The following is a 19,420-nucleotide window of genomic DNA, read 5'->3' on the forward strand; positions in this document are numbered from 1 at the left end:
GGCTGAGCTGTGAAGGAATAGAGGAAGCTGCTCCGGTTTTTAAGTAGGCCTTTACACGTTAAAGATTGTTAATGCATTGCTTTTCAAAAATACACAGAATGGATGAATATGATGTGGAGATGGTTCATCTCCTCAGTGAATCACATGTAAGGACTAAACCTGAGAGAGTCTGCTAAGCAACAAAAATTTCCCTCCAGTTCTTCAATTTCCTGCTCTTTTGAACTGTCTAAAATGCATAGCATATGATATTAGAGGTAGAACATATGCTGGAGCAGGTATGCAAGGTCTATGTGATAAATAATAAAATATGGAAAGAGAGTTAAATATTACAATACTGCTGTCTTTGGCCCAAAGGTAGTCTCAACTCTGTGAATGATTTCAATTTCACTGGGGCTTCACTTTCTATACTTTCTTTAGAATTGTGTAAGACTCTGCTATCCTAAAAGCAGATAATGGAATTTGTTAGCAAAATAGTCTTCTGTATTCAGTAAGATTTGTAATTTTAATGTAAAGCACATAATGATTACAAAAGGCTGATGTGAGCTCAATAGAGGTATTATATAGAAAAGACATTTCCCCACAGGTATGTAAAGTATTTAGAAATTACGAATGGGTAGGTATCCCTGTCTGTTATGGTCTCCATAACAGCTGAGCTGTACTGCAGTCTGCCTCTGTATCTCACTCTTCCAAATATTTTCTTTCTTTTGCGGATCACAAAAAAAGATGATCCCTGAAGAAAGGTTTGGAAGGTAAAGGAGACAACTGAGAATTTTCTTAAATTCTTCTTGCTCCTTTTCCATCCCTTATATTTTTTTCACATCTTGTGGGAAATACAGCAGAAAGGAAATTTCCAGAGCAGTTAGTGGGAGGGTGGCTTGGCAGGGTGGAGAGGAAGGGCATTCCAAGTGTACTGGGTGGCACAGTGTGTGCCTGCCTGTGCAGACACTTTGGGCTGGAGCACTGTTGTGGCTGATGGTTCCTTCCTGCTATTTTTAAAAGTACATTTTCCAGTAACCACAGTCCTTCTGTTGGGTCTTTTTCTCACATTTGGCCCCATGATGTGGATGTGTAATAGTATTGTTTCAAATTAATACTGAAATGATGTTCATAATGTAAGAAAACTTGATTTATATAGGAGTCGTATAAATATGTTACTCACTTTTCTTATGTTTTTGGAACACAATTTTTGAATAAGAATGCTCCTGTCATGGTGTACTTTTTGTTGTTGTTGTTGTTGTTTTTACATCATATTTGTTTATACACACTCTTTAAATTGCAGTTCACATCCCAGTAATATTTACATAGTCTCAGTGGAGGACTTTCTCCCATCACACTTTTTTGTTCACTTCATATGTTCCCTGAGTGACCACTGGGAGGAACCAGTCATTATCAACCTTTTGTTTTATTTTCCTTTCTACTTCATTCTCTGTGACTGGAAGGGGGTCTTTTTGGGGGAAAATTACAAGTAAAATTTCTGACTTTGGCATGGTTTTCTTTCACATGAATATCCCTGAAACCTTTTTGTTCAGCCACGTCCCTCCTGCACCTTATGACACCTGCACTCACTGCATCTCTGTGTTCCCTGACTTTGGGAGCCTTTAGGGAGCCCTCCATGCCCTCACTCCCACCCAGCTGACATCTGACAGCTTAACATCAGGAAATTCAAGTGTAAAAGATGTTAACATTGGAAAATATGCATGTTGGAAAAATACGCGTGGGAAAGCAAAGATACCAGCAGGATATTTAAGATATGGTCAGGGTTTTTTCTTGAGGTAGGTCTTTGCAGAATAACTGAACTGGCACTTGGCAAGGTCTCCAGTTAAGCTGATGTTCACCTCTGTGGTTCAATAGTTATGTCTGGAGCCTTAGGAGAAAAATCTTAAAAGGTTAATAGGAACCATCAACTTATTGTGCTGAGACAGGCTTACTGTCTTTCATTAGACACTTTTGTAAGGTCCTCTGAAGATGAGACTTGAATCTGGATTTGGGGCAGGGGGGGACGGACATTTTTTATTTCAGCCTGTAATTTCAGCCCCTAAAATGTGACTAGTGCTACTGAATAATTAACCAGCAGGTTGGATTGAGTGCAAATGTTCTAGCTGCTGTGCTGTGGTATGTGAAAGTATAGAGTCAGTATGCTCTTCTCCTGGGCGGGGTGTGCAGCTTTTTCCTAATAATACTTTACACTCCTAGCAGTTGGATATGGCAGTCAGTAAATGCTTACTAAATAAATGTAATTAAGATTTCACATATCTGTGTACTTTAAGGGTTAAAAGTTTTAACTTCAGCATTGTGTGAATAGTCAACTTGGATGGCACCCATGCTTTTTCAGCATTGGTTGTGAATAGTGTCTTCTCTCACATGGGTGTTTCTCCATCAAATCCCATGCAGATTTTGTGCTTGACTGCAGCAGATGAGAACAGGTAGGCAGTGTTTGACATTGAATAGGAGTTTTCATATGATTAGAAGTGTCATGTAATTTTTCAGGTGTACCAACTGTCCCTGCCATACTAAAGGACTAATTCTGGGTGGGAAAAACACAGAATGGTTGAATGGAACATAGAAGAGTTTCCAAAAAGAAAAGGGCACGGTAGTCCAACCCCCTGACTATAACGTAGGATTAAACTCATTAGAGGTAATAAGCGTGATGGAGATGACATTATACTTTCCTTGGGAGGATGTTGAAACTAGAAGAAATATGAAAAGAGTTACCTTACAACCATAATAGGTAAGAACATTGAGTCTCATTTCCTGTTCAGCTAAAGTGGACAACTTTTAAAGGAAGGTTTCTAAAAGCTTGTACAGTTTTAGCCTATTTCCTAGAGAAAGACGGGAAGGCTCATATCCCTGCACTATATACAAGTTGTAAGTCTGAGCAGGAACTGTATGGAATTGTCATTGAGAAGAATTTGGAGGGAGAAGAAAAACACAAATACAAATAGACCTGAATGCAAGGACAGTTGCTGTATTTAACTAAGATTTCCATTCTGTTTTAAAGGACTGAATTCCTTGCTTCAGTATGAAATCTTACCAGGAGCTGGTTATGAGAAATTCAAGATGAACTTGGACAGTGGAGAACTCGTAACAGCTGCATCACTGGACAGGGAAACCCAGGAGGTTTTCAGTATTAAAGGTAGCAGTGTAAAATATCAATGAATGCCTCTACAATGGGTAATGAGAGTGAGTGAGGTGATACTATCAGCATTACTTTTTTCATGCCTTCTGAATTAGATGCAAGTGGTAAGATTTTCCAGTACAGAAGAGCATATGCTTTTTGAATAGCACAAATAACTCTCCTACTCTGATATTGTTAAAGAACATGTATTATTGCACCCACAACCACTGACTGAAATTTGCTTTTTTTTTGTTGATCTTAGTTTTGGTTCGGGACAGTGGAACCCCGTCGCTGTCAAGCACAGTGACAGTAATCTGCACAGTGCTGGATGAAAATGATCACTCTCCCACCTTTCTTCTTCCTCCTTCTGAGATCTTTATTCCAGAGAACCAACAGCCTTTTGTTGTTTATGTTATCCGGGCTGTAGATATGGATGCTGGCAATAATGGAGCTCTAAGATACAAAATAATCGGTGAGTTACATTCCATTGTTTTGTTAGTATAACTCAGAAATTTATTAACAGCAGCATCCAAGTTTTAGACTAGTCTTGACTTTACCAGGCCTTCCTAGCTCCCATCTTGTCCACATGCTTTTTTTATGTGGAAAAGAGATCTTTCACCCTTTTGTCAGCACTAATGAACACTTCCCAGGCATACTTTCATTCTGCTTTCTGGATTTGAAATAGTGCAGAAGAGAAAAACACAAAAAAAACAAACCCAAATGCTGGAATGAGGCATTAATCATGAAGGCATAATTTTGTTCTTTTTGTGTTATAGTTGTAGAAGTCTGAATGTAAATATACCCTTGAAAATATGCCCAGAAATTAATTGAATTTTGTTTATTTAATTCTATTTCATAAATTTTATTTTGTGAGAACTTCTTTTACCCAGCAATTAATAATGTCATACTTGGCTTCCATCTTGCCAAACTCTCCCTGTGTCTGCTATGCCAATGTAAGCTCCATAGTTGTTCAAAGCCTCTTGTAGTATCTTTACACAAATACAATTTTGCTGTGCTTTCTTTGGTTTGTGGCTCTCAGCAATAGCTCAAATGTAGGCAGAGAGCTTCTGTGGTAAAAACCATCACGTTTTTCTTTGAAGAAACAATTATGAATTCCTTTATTTTCTTGGTTTTAATGTTGTGATATTCTATGACATTTAATTTAGTTACCTTTAGTCTTTCTGCATGTTATAAAGTATGTATGCCACTCACTGTTACTAAAAATGCTGACTTTTCAGTTGACTGCTTCATATTTATTTGCAGTGCCCCCAAATCACAACCTTGCACAACTCTTGAGTTCCAAGAGATAGGTTTGTAGAAGAGAACAAGGAGCAAACAATTGCAATTGTCAGCAATATTTCATAGATTTCTGGAATTTGTAACTAAGGTTGTGAATAGGTCACTTCATGTAGCAGCATAGATGCATGAGCTTTTATAAGGTGGGCTGATTTGGAAAAAAAGATATGCATTTGGCCAAATGGCCAGTCTGTAAATAAATAGGACATTCTGCATTTGCTCTCATTGCCACTCACTGATTTAAATGAAATGCAGGTTTTATTTATATGAGAAATAAAATATGTGAAAGGTGTATGAGCACACTAGCAATTGGACCTTGTTATTGTAATTAGCATAGAGCATTCACAAAGGGTTCTTTTTTAAAAGTAGTTGTGATCATTTCATCTTTTATGTGTTTGAAAGGTGGAAATGTTGGAGAATACTTCACACTAAATAGCACGTCAGGGAAGCTGCTGGTCACTCGTAGCTTAGACAGAGAAGACGTCAACAATTTCACTCTTGTAATTGGGTGCCATGACCTAGGCAGTCCCTCGAGAAGCTCCACTGCACGGCTCCATCTAACAGTCTTGGATGAAAATGACCACAGCCCTTTGTTTGCAAAGACCCAGTATCAAATCTCTGTGACAGAAGACCTGGAGGAAGGCTCAGTCATCCTGGACCTCTCTGCTTCTGATGAAGATGCTGGCTTGAATGGTGAAGTTATGTACTCCCTCATTGATGGCACCTATGGAGCATTTGCAATTGACAGTGTCACGGGATCCATCATTACTACAAAGGCACTGGACCGGGAGACCAAGTCCCAGTACACATTTAGGGCTGTGGCAAGTGACTGTAGCACCCATTTTCCAAGGAGCACCACTGTCCGTGTTGTGGTGCATGTTGATGATGTCAATGACAATGATCCTTTTTTTTTGCAGAATCCTATCAGGGTCTTTGTGCCTGCTGAAACTGCTGTGAATGAGACAGTTGCCACTGTGAGAGCAGAGGATGTAGATCTGGGATCAAATGGAGCTATTTTTTTTAATTTGATGATGGCAGAAACTGTATTTCAGATTGATGTGACGACGGGTGACATCATTCTTCGGGAGCCCTTGGATTCCAAAGACTTCAGTACCCAGCTGCTAGTGACAGCTTCAGATCAAGGCGTTGCACCTCGAACAGCCACAGCTGTGGTCATTATCTTTACAGAAGAACAAGAGGAGGTGATTTCATTCAGCCACAACCTGTACGAAGCAAATGTGCCTGAGAACAGTGCAGCAGGTAGGCATGAAATCCCTCTTCTTGGAGTCACCAATCTCCCTGCCTTTTGGAATGGTAATTGTTATGAATAGGATAGGGAAACCTTTCTTTCTGTGCAGCAGCAGAGAAAAGTTAATGTGGATGTAGCCAATACCTACTTCCACCTTTCCAGTGCACCAGCATGAAAAAGATGCAATGGAGGAGACATTGTCTAATCATTCATTTAGCAAAATTTCTTTAATGATGGGTGGACAGCATTTACTTGTTTCACTGGGCAGTGCACAGAAGCTCAGATGAGCTGAGTGTTGGGAACCAGTTGCAACCTGGCATTTCTTGTTTTCACAATACCCTTCACAGACTGTAGTAGCTTTCAGAAATACCTTATTGAAGTTTTGGACTGTGCAGAAGAAGGAGAAAGGGGAGTAGGATGGGGTAGAGAAGGTTGGAAGCTATTGCTGCATGGTCACTTGGACAGGCTTCTACAGTATCTCTCTAGATAGAGACTGCACTATAGTAAACTACCTATAGACAAACCAGCTTCAGTCACAAGGTGCTTAAAGATTTATTTGGATTGTTCTGGGTATTGATGAGAATTACTGCTCTACTTTTTATAATTCAAAGAACATTAGTAGTTATCCCTTCAGCCAATTAGATGTATCTTCTTCTGCATCAGGGATAGGTTTTGTCCTGATGAGGGGCAGAAAGGAATGCCTTTCACATATTTCTGTCCACAAATCTCACTATTTAATTGGCCAGATGTATTTAGAGATCTGTCTTGCACTATATTCTCAATTCAAACAGCTCATGAGGTTCACCTTGAACAAGTAATTTATCTTTGTTATAATTCGAACTTCCCTCTGTAAAACAAGAGCAGTATTCCTTTATATCCTAAGGGTTTTGTGAGACTAGTTAATTCATAGATCTTGAGTTACAGCCTGTATATTGGATTATGAATCAGTAAATAAGAAACGTGTTAGTAATTTTGGAAAACCAATCAATATTCTTGGATGATTGCCAACAGAAGAGACTGAAGGGTGAAGATGGCTGTTGTAGTAATTACTGCTGTGGTTATTCAGCCATTCCTTCCTCTGTGCTTGTTTGGGACTACAAGCCAAATTTTCAAATTGTTACATTTAACAAAAGAAAATAAAGATCAGAGCTTTATGGCAATAGATAAACTGTTCTGATCTCAGATTTTTTAAGTGTAGATGTGTTCCTGGGCCAGGCTAGAAAAGCCTGCCTGAAAGTACAGAAATGCCCCAAGGAACCATGGTATTAGAATGCCATTGTGTTCTCTCATTCAATCTATAGAAATATAATTAAGATTCAATTTAAGTTGTTTTGATTAAAGAAAATTTAGCAAAGCTTCAGGGTAAACAGGAGGGTTTGATCAAAAAATGTTAGTTTGTGTTTAATAGTACTTCCATTTGCTAAGAAGATCAAATTCTTTTAAGAATATAAGAAATTTTACCAAATACTAGTACTGTTTGTCTCTGTTTATACTATTTTCCTTTTTTTATAAGCATAAATAAATATCAAATATTTTACATTTCAGTGGGGAAGAAAAGCATGATTGTAATTAAAACTCTCATAGAAGTTAGCTTATAGGATAGATGTGATCCTGGGCCCCCTATGAATGTGAATGGCACCAGTGTATTCAGTCCAGGGAAGATTTACATTACATACTGATTATTTGTAGAACTGGTATTAATAAATGTGGCTTCTCTTCATAATTTTATTTCTCCCTTAACTGATGGAGGGAAAAATGCTACGTTTATTTTAAAAAGAATAAAAAATGTGAATAACATAAATGACAAAAAACCAAAGCCAAGCATCCTTAGTTTTAATTTAGTCTAAGCCCATCAAATGGGTAAGTGCCTCAGGAAGTGGTCCTTATGGTCACATTTTCTTTATGTGTTTGACCTCCGAGTTTAATGACCTTCGGAAAACCCCATTTTTCTGTTTGTTTGTTTTTTTTAAATTTAATATTGAATATTTAATGTATTTAAATATTATAAACTGTATTAAAACAGGCACTTAAAAGCTAATCAATAAATAATCAAATGACTGTGCTCTTCAGAGGGTAAGAAACCTTTATTATTTACCCAACTTTTAGATGAATGGTTGTTTGTATAACGATTCCTTGGAGACAGATGCACCAGGAAAGCTTCTTGACTCCTCTATTTTCTTTTTCTGTTAGATATCAAATAGGTATCCCCTCATTCTTTAGGTCACAGAATCACAGAATGAGTGAGGTTGGAAGGGACCAAAATGATCATCTGGTCCTACCTCCCTGCTCAAACAGGGTCATCACAGAGCATATGGCACAGGATTGTGTCCAGAGGGCTCTTGAATCATCTTGAATCTCTGTGCTCAGCTTTTCCTTTCATGGCAATTAAGAGGCCTAAAGAAATAATGACAGGGATGAACACGGGTTAGATGGGGGGGGAAGAGACTACTATAATGAGTACTGAAGAAAGAGGAAAATGCTACAGTGATAGAGTAGCTCAGTGTGGTGCTGGTGTTAGGACATACATATAAAAAAACCCCATATATATATAAAACATATGTCCTAACACAGAATTCAGCAAATGTTTTGGAGCTGATTTGGCCAGGTAGGCAAATGCTGTTCACTCTGCCATGTTTTCGTTTTGAGTCTGCAGGCATAATGTTGGGATCTAGGCTGCATAAAACAGTTTGAGATACTTCCAAATGCAGTCAGATTGTGATTAAACTGAAAAAACCCTAGATTTACGTATTTTATATCACTCTTCATGTCTTTCAATATTTTTAACTAATTCAGAGGTCAATTGCCTAGCATTTCAAGCCAATCTGACTGCTTTCTGCTTTTAACCTGATCTCCCTGCTGCCTTGCTCTGTCTTCAGTGCTGATCTCATCCTCAGTGTGTTTTGCAGGGAGAAAGCTCCCTTTCCCTGATTTTTCTCTGTTAAGAGCTACATAATGTGACCTCTGCCTGAGGCAATGTCTGAATTGCATGTGATTGAAATGGCGAGTTCCAGCAGATGGACATTTTCTGTTGCTCTTTATCTGTATAAGGCCTGTTTATGTCACAACTGACCTCACACTTTGGTCATATATTTTTGAAAATGAATTATAAAAATTCACTCATTGGAGGATTTTTTTTCTGTGAAAGGTATCAGAGCACAAGAAATTTGTTCACTGTTAAAAAGAGCTTGTAAACAATTCTGTCTGTGTGAAAAATGTGGAGCTTAAAGGATTAGGATATGAGGACTCAGAGCAAGAGTTTATTAACCTAACCTCTGAAAAACAGGGATTCAAGCAGAAATGATGCTGCTGCTTCCTTTTTTTCTGGTAGTTTTTCTTCTTAAACACACAGCAAACAAAAAGATTCAGACAGTGTTAAAAGATAAATAAGGATATTCTTCAGGCATTGGAGTTTTTTCTTATCTTTAACTCTGCACTGAGGATGCTATGAATGATTGTCCTTGCAGTTTTCTGTAGCAAATCAAAGTTGCTTGGCAATGAAAATTCAACCTACTGCCCCTTATTTTAGTTCCTAAAAAACTGTAGCTCAGCATTCGTATATCTGTCTTTACATATTGGACAGATGGATGTTGATTCCACAGCTTTTCTAGTAAATGTCTTACAAGTATATTGACAAGTACAGAAAATCACATGTCAAAATTGGCATACTTTTGCTTTTGACAGAAAGATTTTGAGAGGAAATAGTAAAACCTTAATAGAAAAATACTGGTTTTTGGAAAGTAATATGGAACTGCTAAAATAAAAAGTATCAGATCATTGTAATAGCAATGTTTCTTCTCATTTTTTATATTAAAGCCTTTTCCTGCAACATCCAGGACACGGAGTATAAGCAGTATGACCTTTGTGATATAATGACTAGTTGCCTCTAATGCTGTTTGAAAGAGCTCAGGATGCCTCATTCCATCACAGTTACATGGAATCAATTACAATTTAATTAAATAATTTGAAACATTAAAATCAATGGCCATATATGCTAGACAATTTCCTAAGTCTCTTGAAAAGAATAATTATTTGGAAGTTTTGATAATGCCTTTTAAACTTGCTGTATTTTTGTTAAATATGATGATTCTAGGCAGGATAATTTATTGAGTTCCACATTTTCCCTTTTATTTTATTCCAAACAGGATTTTTATTTCATGTCTCCTGCACTCTCTATTAAATTATTGGTCTTTTCATGGAATTTAGGTTCTATGTGAATTGGCACATACCTATGCACATAGTTTCATCTTTTCTTTCTCTTTGTCAAAATGTGGCTAATTAAAATTCTGAACGATGTTTAATTCAAGGTATTGTTCCAAAACCCAAATTGAATCCTGATAAACTGAGAAAAATTAAAATCTTTCCGGTCATTTGTGGGTGAAATGATGCACCAAAAACAAACAAAAAAAAAATTAGACGTGACTTTCAGGTACGAGAGAACTCCAATGATTCCTGTGAGTTTGCAGTTAGGAAATGTTAAATCTCATAATTCTATTTAGGCAGGTAAAGTTGTTATCAGATGTGTAATTTATTGAGGAAGGAGGGGTAAACAGTGCTTTGTCTGTGAATCTGTAATATAGGAAAAATCATGGAGAATTATTCTTGCTGTCTACTAAACTAATGGATGATCACTTAACCTAGTACGTAGTTGTGTATCTGTTATTAATGCCAATACTATAAAATTAGAACAAAACCTTCTAGAGTGGTCGTGATGAAAATGTCTTACTGCTTCCATAGGTACATCACTTCTAACAGTAGAAGCCTATGAACACAAATTTACAGGAGAAGACATAAAATACAGCATCTTCGGTGACCAGGAAATATTCTCCATACACCCTGTTACAGGTACATTTTATAATTTTTTTCATGTGTCTGTGTGTGCTTTGGAGCAGTAGTAAGTTCCTACGACAAGAACAAGGGCTAGACATCTTAAGAATACTCCCTAGTAATAATTCTGTTACAATGAGAAGGTCATTAGTAAATCCAGGTACTGTCATAAACTTGGGGTACAAAGAAATTGGACATCAGTATACCTGTTTAAAACACTCAGTTCTGATTTACTATTGACCACCAGGTGTTGAGAGTTGATAAACTACTGCTTCGTGATCCAAGCTGAGATTCCATCTTGTTTCTCATCATACAATTTCCCAAAAACTCAATAAATAAAATTCTTCAAAACACTTCGAATGTGGAAGCATTAGACTCGTGTTGATTTTAATGCTCCTTGTTTCAGGCAAACCTCAACACATTATAAAGTCTGTTAACTTTGTTGTGATTGTATTTTTGTTCTGCAGCAGTTCTGCTTTCACCTGCTTTTCAGTCAGGAATTCCAGGTGCAGGAGAGTGCAGTGTTTCCTGTTACATATATATGTTCTCCTCTAAGGCTCGTAAGAGAACACAGCTACTCTGGTTACCTCTCAACTCCTAAACATCTGCAATAAGTTTGCCTTCTGAATAGCTGCAGTCCATCTTCTTGGGATGGCATATAGACAGTGTAAGCAGTTTTCTTCAGAAACCGTGTAAATAGTTTGTACCCTTAATAAATAGCTTTATCCCTTTCTGAAGGCTTTAACCTCTGATTATCCTGATGTCTCCAGACATCAAATGGCATACCACTAAAATTATTTTTTTTAGATGAGAGGCTCTTGAAGTGCATACTTCTGATTTTCAAGTCCTTCTTATTTCACTGAAATAAAACTAGAGAGATTAGCCTTAAAGAACATCTTTGACCCAGACAGGTTTTTTGCTGAGGAAGTGAATCTTTTCCAATATCACCTTCAAAAAGAAATAAAATTAAAATGGGATTTTCTTTTTTTTTTTTTTTTTTAAATCAAGCTAGGCTGAAAAAATTGTTACATGATGCTTTGAAGAGTCTCATAAGCACTCTCTTCACAAACAGGAGTGGATTTTCTATAGCAGTGAATGTGTCACAAGTCTTCTTTTGAGACATTTGATCCATTGTGGTTTCTTCTGTTTCCTTTCCTCTGAAGCCTTCCTTCTGTTTCTTAGAAAACATTAATTGAAGTTCAACCTTCAAGGACTTTTTAAGAGCAGTGCTTACATTAGCATAATTTTGACACCAGTAATTCTCTACCCATTGCTTCTACAGCCAGAACTATTTTGAGCTGTATCAAGACCCTGTCTGTAGAACATGTTCTGGACAGCCAAAGGTCTGCTCTACTTGCCTTTTCAAGCACGGATGTTAATTAACCACACTTTGGAGAAGACTTTCTAATGTTGTAATTTTTTATTATACTGTAGAATTGTAGAAAGTAGAGTAGTAGGTGACTCGAAGACCTGAACTGGTCTGTCCTTCGATGCAGGAGTGGAATCAATTGTGCTAAAATCTGACGGAAATTTGTACTGTCCTTAAAAACCATCGGGGACAGTGATTCTGCAAACCCTTTCAAAAGTCTGCGAAGGTCTTGGCAGTTGGAAAGTTTTTATTCATATTTATCTGAATGTTTGCTGAAATGTTTTGAACTTATTACTTAATAATCTAGTAAGAGTAGACATAAGACAAAGAAACCCCCCCCTATTATTTACATATTTGAAAACTGTTACCCAGTTTTTTCTTCAAGTGAACTTCTTAAGAATGAGAAACTCTGGTTCTTTCACATGTTCCTCCTAGGTGGTGTACCTCAAACTTGATTATGTGTTTTCCTCTACACTAGAGTCTTTCACTTTGCTGTCAGTCATCTGGAAGTGTATCTCTTCTGTCACTGTCTGTTTTCTTTTCTCTGTAAACAGAATGTGATATTTTTAAGTGTTGTGCTGAAAATAAAACACCTGTGAAACTTTTATGTTCAAGATGTAGGTCCATGAACAATAGTTAATGTTTGCTTATCCTTGAAAATAAAAAACAAAAAGCACTACTTTGGAGAGCCACAGTTCATGCATTCTTATGATAGCCCAAGTTTTGGATAACAAGATTCATGACATCATTGATGAAAAATCCATGCAAAACTCAATTTGAATTCTAATGAAAATTAATATACAAATCAAGTATGTTTTATGCTTAGATTTAATGGAGAATTTTGAGTATGTTCCTAGGACATTGAAACAATGACTGCAGATTTCTAAGGACATTTCATGTTTAATGTGGAGGTGGCCAGTTGTGCTTGTCATCTCAATAAGTCTCATTATTTGTTTATTTTTGATAGAATAACAGCTCGGGGGGGGGGGTGTCGGTGCATCAGAAGGATAGAGTGTTTTGCCTGTGTGTCAGTCAGATACAGAAATGGCTACAGCTGTTGCCTGATGTGGATTTTGATGGAGGGGTAGCCACTGTCAGATGAGGAACAAGAATCTCCCCTGGCATGGCTGTCTTCTGGTCATGTGCCCAGGAGGAAACATCATGCAGACATTTTGTCTCTATTCTTCTGCTGGAAAATTGGTTTAGTTTTAGGAAATTGCCTGTGTAGTGGTGGTTGGTGAAAACTTAGCTATCCAAGATTTATTCAGTAACTAGCATGGTGGGGTGATGGTTGGTAGAAAAAGGACATAATGGCAAGCTTGCTGGAATTCTGTCATGTGTTCAGTGGAGGTGACCAGATATGCCAGGAATTTTGTAACTGCATTTGTACATGTTTTTTCCTCAATGAGTGTGTCACATCTTGGGATTTTTTTTTCTTGTAATAAACCAGGCGTAATCACAGTAAAAGAGCCCAAGTACCTTGATTATGAAGTAAAGAGTAAAATACATCTTACAGTTGTGGCTGAAAATAGCTTCACTTCAGTATTCTGTGGAGTGACAGTTTTGATTCAAGATGTGAATGACAATGCACCTAAATTTGAGCAGAGCTATTACAAAGCATCAGTATGGGAAGGCCAGAGTCCTAAAACAGACATCATACAGGTAAGTGGAAGTGTATTTTCCCAAGCACAGTGCTGTAGTTAAAAAGAAGTTTGGCTGATCTGTTCATCACTACAGTCCTGCTAGTTCTGTTTTGGACCATTCTGTCCTGAAATCTCGGAGTGGGGTTCTTGGTTTTGCTACTACTCTGCTTGGATACCTAAAATTATTAAATGATTTTTTTTTTCTAGACCACATGTCACATCAGATCATTCATTCAGATCTGTTAAGTTGAAAGAGAATTCTGTATCTTCTTAATAACTGTGCACCTGGAATTTAAATTTTCCTTTTTAAAAAAATTCCGTTTCTATCTTCAAGCAATTGAAAAATACCATTCAAATCTGTGATTCTGGTTACAATATAGGCTGGGTCTTGTATTAATGCCTCTAGTGAAAGGACTACAGCAATAAAAAGAATACTTTCTACTCATCCGACTAGTAGAGTCAAACCCAAGTGTTCAGTTTAAAATCTGATGCCTTAAGAGCAGCTTGTCTTAATTTAAATGTGCAAACACTTCTTCCTCTGAATGGATCCATTCTCCCAAAATGTTTCCAGCTGGCCATGTTAGAGCAAAAGAAGACATCAGTTGGACTAGAAGAATACATAATTTCCTCAGTACATGTTCTTGCATTGCAAGTCAGGTCACGGTGAGGGTCATGTTAGGTACTAAAGATATTCCCTCTCTAGAGAATAAATAAATGAAAAGCTACAAACCTCCAGGGCAAAGTGATTAGAAACTGATGGACACTGTATTTAGAGAAACATATGTCCAGGAATGGAGAAAAATCAAAAGGCAGTCAAGCCAGATGTGTAATCAAAATTTTATGACAGAATACATTCTATTATGTTTCCTTTATTCAATCTGACTGATTGTCTTTGCTATGTTTTGGATCCCAGACTCATTATATTGCTTGTTCAGCAACCAAAAAAATACAAAGATGACTCTTCAAAGAGTAAGAGGACTCTGAGAAACCTGTTCACTGCTGCTGAATATTCCTTATTCTGTTGGCAAATCTTTACACATTGCCTCTGCCCTTTTTACATTTTCTGATTGGTGTTTTTAAAAGGAAATTAATGAACTATTCAATGAAAGCTCTAAAGCTTAGTAGTTAAATTCTTTTATCCTTTGTCTCTTTGTATAGCAGCAATACTTTAAAAGTCAGTCCTGTACTACTGAGAAAGTGCATTTTTATGTGCTCCACAGGAAGAGCATTCTAACAGCAGTCTAATAGTAAAATTATTACATTCAGATGTAATGCTTTATGTAGCTGAATTTCAAATAACTCATTCATGTGCAGCCCATTGCAGTCCATGACCAGATCTTGTGACCTTACACAACACTCAAGCTGGGGACAAAGATGTTGATTTATTTAAATATGTGCAGTCAAAAGGAAAGTAATCAGAAATATCTGACTGTAGTATAAGGATTTTCTTTCTGAAATCAGGTTCTACTGCTTTTAATTAAGCCTCAGGTTTGCTCACAAACAGGTATTTGCAACTGACCTAGACAGTGGCCTCAATGGAGAAACTGAATACTCAATTTTATCTGGTAATGAAAATGCAACATTTCTAATTGATGCAGCACGAGGAATTCTGGCGACTAATACAGGCCTCGATTATGAAAACTCTTCATCTTACAGGTTTGTATGTAAACTTCTCATAAAAATGTATTTTTTTTTGTCCAGTCTAACTTGAGAATATTCATGTTACATATTTCATAGTTTCCTGTTGATATCCATTACCCATTATCCAGAACCTGAGTGCAAGCAAGACAGCACTGAGAACAGCACTAAAGCTGCCCATTTGTACTATAGATTTTTGTGTACTTACCAAATTTAGAGAAAGCAATATAGTGTATTTTAATCAATGACAACACTCATTGATATAAGTGTGATTATTCCCAATAGAAACAATGACAGTTCCTGGATTTTAATTTATTAATAACTGTACAGCCATTCCCTCTCAGGAAATGTTCTTTATAAAAACACTCAAATCCGATAAATAGGGATATGTTCTAGTTTTTAATTGGTATATAGTTCAAAACTTCTACTCAATAATGTGATAAAGACTCTTTTTAAACTGTTTTTATCTATAGCATGTCTTGCACTAAGCATTATTTTTTTTCCTGTTTTTCAGAAACTCTGAATAAATATGGTCAAGTGGACATGACAGTTTTTCTTTATGGGTCATGTCACAGTTGGAATTAGAAAGCAAATAAATATGCCTTGAAAAGAAAATATGACTATACAGATTCATTAATAGATTCATTTTAAGCACTGCAATCTCCACAAAAAGTATTATTTCTGTGTGTCAGTAGAAATTACGTTTTTTTCCATCTGGTTGTGGTATCAATTAAAATACTTGCAAGTTTTCTTGTCCTGTGGGGCCTCAAAGTTTGAAACATACAATAAGAATCCTTATGAATTAGATCAACTTGTAGAAAACCACATCCAAGAAGATTGACAAAGTATGGGGGTTTTTTAAATATCAGGCTGATTTGATAATAATGTCCCCAAAATACTTTGTTTTGACTTAATACACAGGACACTTAATTTGGAGGGTTTTTTTCAGTTTTTCATTGAATCAAAGGCATGAGTTCTGATTTTCAAAAGCTTAAATAGCAAAATACATTTTATTTGTAACTAACACTTTAAAGAACACCTGGAATAAGCCCTTCAAAGGAAGGATGTTTACTGTTGGTGAAAAGTTGAACATGGGAGCATAATAATTCTCACATCACTCTTTAACTGGGAGCCTGATGTATTTCAGTATCTATGTTCAAATTCAAGACTTTTAGTTTGACAGTTTGTTCAGAGAATCTGTAGCTTCATATTCTTTGTCTCTTAAATAAGTTATTAATCTGTACATTGTTAGGTGAAAAGTAAATAGCAAAAGAAGCTTTCAAAACTTTTTCCCTCTTTGATATCAAAATGTTACTATTTTTTTTCCAATTTGCAAGGAGTTGTTTATATATCTGAATTGAACATTTTCATCCCCAGAAGTTCTAAGTCCCTTACAATGGGGTTTATAATGAAAGTGTTGACAGAACCTTAATTTTAATGCCTTGGCTAAGATGTTTTTATGACAGGGTTTTTTTCCTGAAACCTTAGAAAGTGATTATTTTTAGTAAAATATTTCCATGTGTATACCTTACTAATATTCATTCTAGAAAAATACACTTTCTATATGGAATTATGCATAGTCACTGAATACAAGCCTGCAATTTAAGTTGTCTTCTGTCAGATCAGAAACCACAAGAATACCCACAGTAGAGCTGGTCTCCTGAAGGAATGGAAAGGCTGCAAGCCACAGCTTGAGTTACAGCCTTCATATTCTGTACTGTCAAGTGAACATTTAGGAAATAATATCTATTTGAAACTTTTAAACTGTTACTTAGAAGAAAGAGGGAGAAATGAAGCGTTTAGAAGATCTTCGGGGAGGCAAAAAAAAAATGGTGCAAAATGAAAACAGTTGTTATTACATAAAACATTTAATTGAGATGCTCAGCTTTGACCTGTATATCCTTTAGCATAACTCAGTTTGGGTTGTTTTGTTTTGTTTTGTGGGAGTTTTTTTGTTTGTTTTAGTTTTTGGTTTTGCATTTTGTTTGTTTTTTGGGGTTTTTTTGTTTGTTTGGTTTGGTTTTTTTTTTTTAAAGATCACCTGTGGAGTTAGATTTAATTTTGAATTCCTTTCTGGAATCTTCCCTACTGGGAAGTGATAAAGTCTTCCAAATAATCTTAGGTTACATTTGCTTTTTATTGTTGAGAAGCTGCTTCCCCTGAAGAGTAAACATTTTATCCATGTTTACCATGTTGCTTCCTAGCATTTTCTTTGCAATATTGTTCGTGGAAATGAAAAGGTTGTTCACAGAATTTACAACGCATTTCTTATGCAGATGTGAAATGGAAGTGTACAGTCAAAACTCACCTAATCTGACAGCAAGATTCTGATCCCACTAAAATCGGTGGGAAATTTGCCATTGTCAAATGATGCATATATTCAAGGTTTTCACTTTGTCACTCGCATTAATAATGTAATAGAAGGCCTACTCTGTGTCTGCAGGCAGTCTGGCTGAATACTATTTTGGTTTTTGTATTTTCCAATTTTCCCTTTTGTCCCTTTATAAACAATGAAAAGAGTAAGGTTTCTGCAAATGATAATTTAGCACTTAGATTTTACTTCCTGCTCTGAATTACCAATGGGAGAACTGTGTCTTATTTGAAGGAGTTGTTTAACCACTTACATTTAATATGAATTTGGATGAAATGAGTACAGATGAACACTTCCTTTTCTTTGTATGATTTTACCATCCTTTTCTTTGTATGATTTTACCATCCTTTTTCCATGTAGAATCTCCTGGACATTTTTCCTGCAAAACCAAAAAGTAAAACTGTATGCAGTCAACCTTTACAGAAAGGTGGAATTTAAGAGTTGCAGTGAGGAACAGAAATGGCTAATCTTTTCGGGTTTAAAACTTCCCCTGCTTTTAATAGTGATGGATGATTCAGTGATTTCTGATCAAAAGTGACAGTTGGTGCCTCCTTTAATTCTAGGTTGGTTGTACAAGCTGCTGATAAAGGAAATCCCAGACTCTCAGCTACGAGCATTGTGAAGATACAAGTGTTAAATGTTAATGACAACGCTCCAGTTGTCCAACCACTAGGTGAAGTGAAGGTCCCAGAAAGTAAGTGTGAAAGCACAGCTAAGCTTTATTAAGGCTAGGGATTCTCAGATTTAGTGCTTTTGGTGATTTGTGTAACCAAACAACTGTAGTAAAAACTATAATGGATGGTATTAAAGATGAAATATCAAAGCAAGTTGTGATCTGCTTTTATTCTCAGAGGCATTATTTTTAATCTTAAGACATTGTGTTTAAGAATAGTTTGCAATAAAACCATAGGTAATCCGGAAGGAGGGAAAAAATCTGAAGAAATACAACCTTTATGCATTCATTTTCAGTATTGTACTCTTCATATGTCTTTGATTTCTGCTCTTCTCCAATAAAAATGTTTGGTGTTAAAACCAGCTAGAAAGGGGACATTTTGAACTTCATTCTGATGAAAGAAATATTTCCTATAAATTTGAATGAAATGTTAATCAAACTCCATAGCTAGATCCAGTTGATGATCATTAAGAGAAGGGCTCAGGACCTCCTGAGTTCTCATCCCAGCATACATCTTGTGTGTTGTGTGACATGAGCTCTACATCTGCACAGCTTGAGTCCTAAGCCTGTAATTTTCAAATACAAGCATCATACATGTGAATTCATTAGGATACGCAGCAGAAAAATTATAAACACCAGTACTCCTGTCAACAAAAGATATCAAGTTTGTCTTTTCTGGTATGTTTTAGTCTTTCCTAAATTTACCTGCCATTGGTAATGACAAGTACAGAATTCATAGATGCACAGCAGCCGTAAACTGCTGATTACTTAATTTTTTTTTTTGTATTCTGTTTAAGAACACTTGCTTTAGGACACAGCACAGTATTTTTGAGGCTTCGTGGCCCAGGCATGCAAATGAGAAATGGTTTAGCTTCTCTTAATTCCAGGCTTTGTAAAATGATCACTATCAGGTTCAGTTTGCAATCACTAGTACTGTCAAATTGGCCCAGGACAAAAGATGTCTGTATCCAGTTTCTCAGTCTCATTGGATTATACCTTGATCTCTTCATATTGTTATGCAAGTCTGTCTGAAGGCCTTGTTTCTCTCTAGTGGCCTTCTCTTCCTTTGGAAAAGCTCCAGAATTGTATTTGCCAGTTCTACACAGATCGGGGTCTCTGATGCCTCAGTTAAATATTCTTGTGCCATTGTTAAGTAAATATACATCAGCTAAATGCTTGTGGAAAACCATGTAAGTTCCTATTGCTGGTGAAGAAACTGTTATGACTATACTGGATCTGGGA

The 19,420-nt window shown here is 36.5% G+C and overlaps 1 protein-coding gene across 1 annotated transcript in view; it reads left to right on the forward strand.

Annotated features, from left to right (window-relative positions):
* The window catches only part of DCHS2 (dachsous cadherin-related 2), a 79,966-nt gene that overhangs the window by 52,026 nt on the left and 8,520 nt on the right, over positions 1–19,420 (forward strand). Inside the window, exons 13-19 of the mRNA XM_066185083.1 lie at positions 2,999–3,133; positions 3,378–3,587; positions 4,814–5,671; positions 10,395–10,502; positions 13,304–13,515; positions 15,001–15,152; positions 18,069–18,199. Of these exons, the coding sequence (XP_066041180.1) occupies positions 2,999–3,133; positions 3,378–3,587; positions 4,814–5,671; positions 10,395–10,502; positions 13,304–13,515; positions 15,001–15,152; positions 18,069–18,199 (1,806 nt within the window). The remainder of the gene's footprint in view (positions 1–2,998; positions 3,134–3,377; positions 3,588–4,813; positions 5,672–10,394; positions 10,503–13,303; positions 13,516–15,000; positions 15,153–18,068; positions 18,200–19,420) is intronic.

Source organism: Chamaea fasciata, unplaced genomic scaffold (genome assembly GCF_029207755.1).
Source record: "Chamaea fasciata isolate MVZ Bird 193981 ecotype frontalis unplaced genomic scaffold, bChaFas1.0.hap1 SCAF_6, whole genome shotgun sequence".
Lineage (NCBI taxonomy): Eukaryota > Metazoa > Chordata > Aves > Passeriformes > Sylviidae > Chamaea > Chamaea fasciata.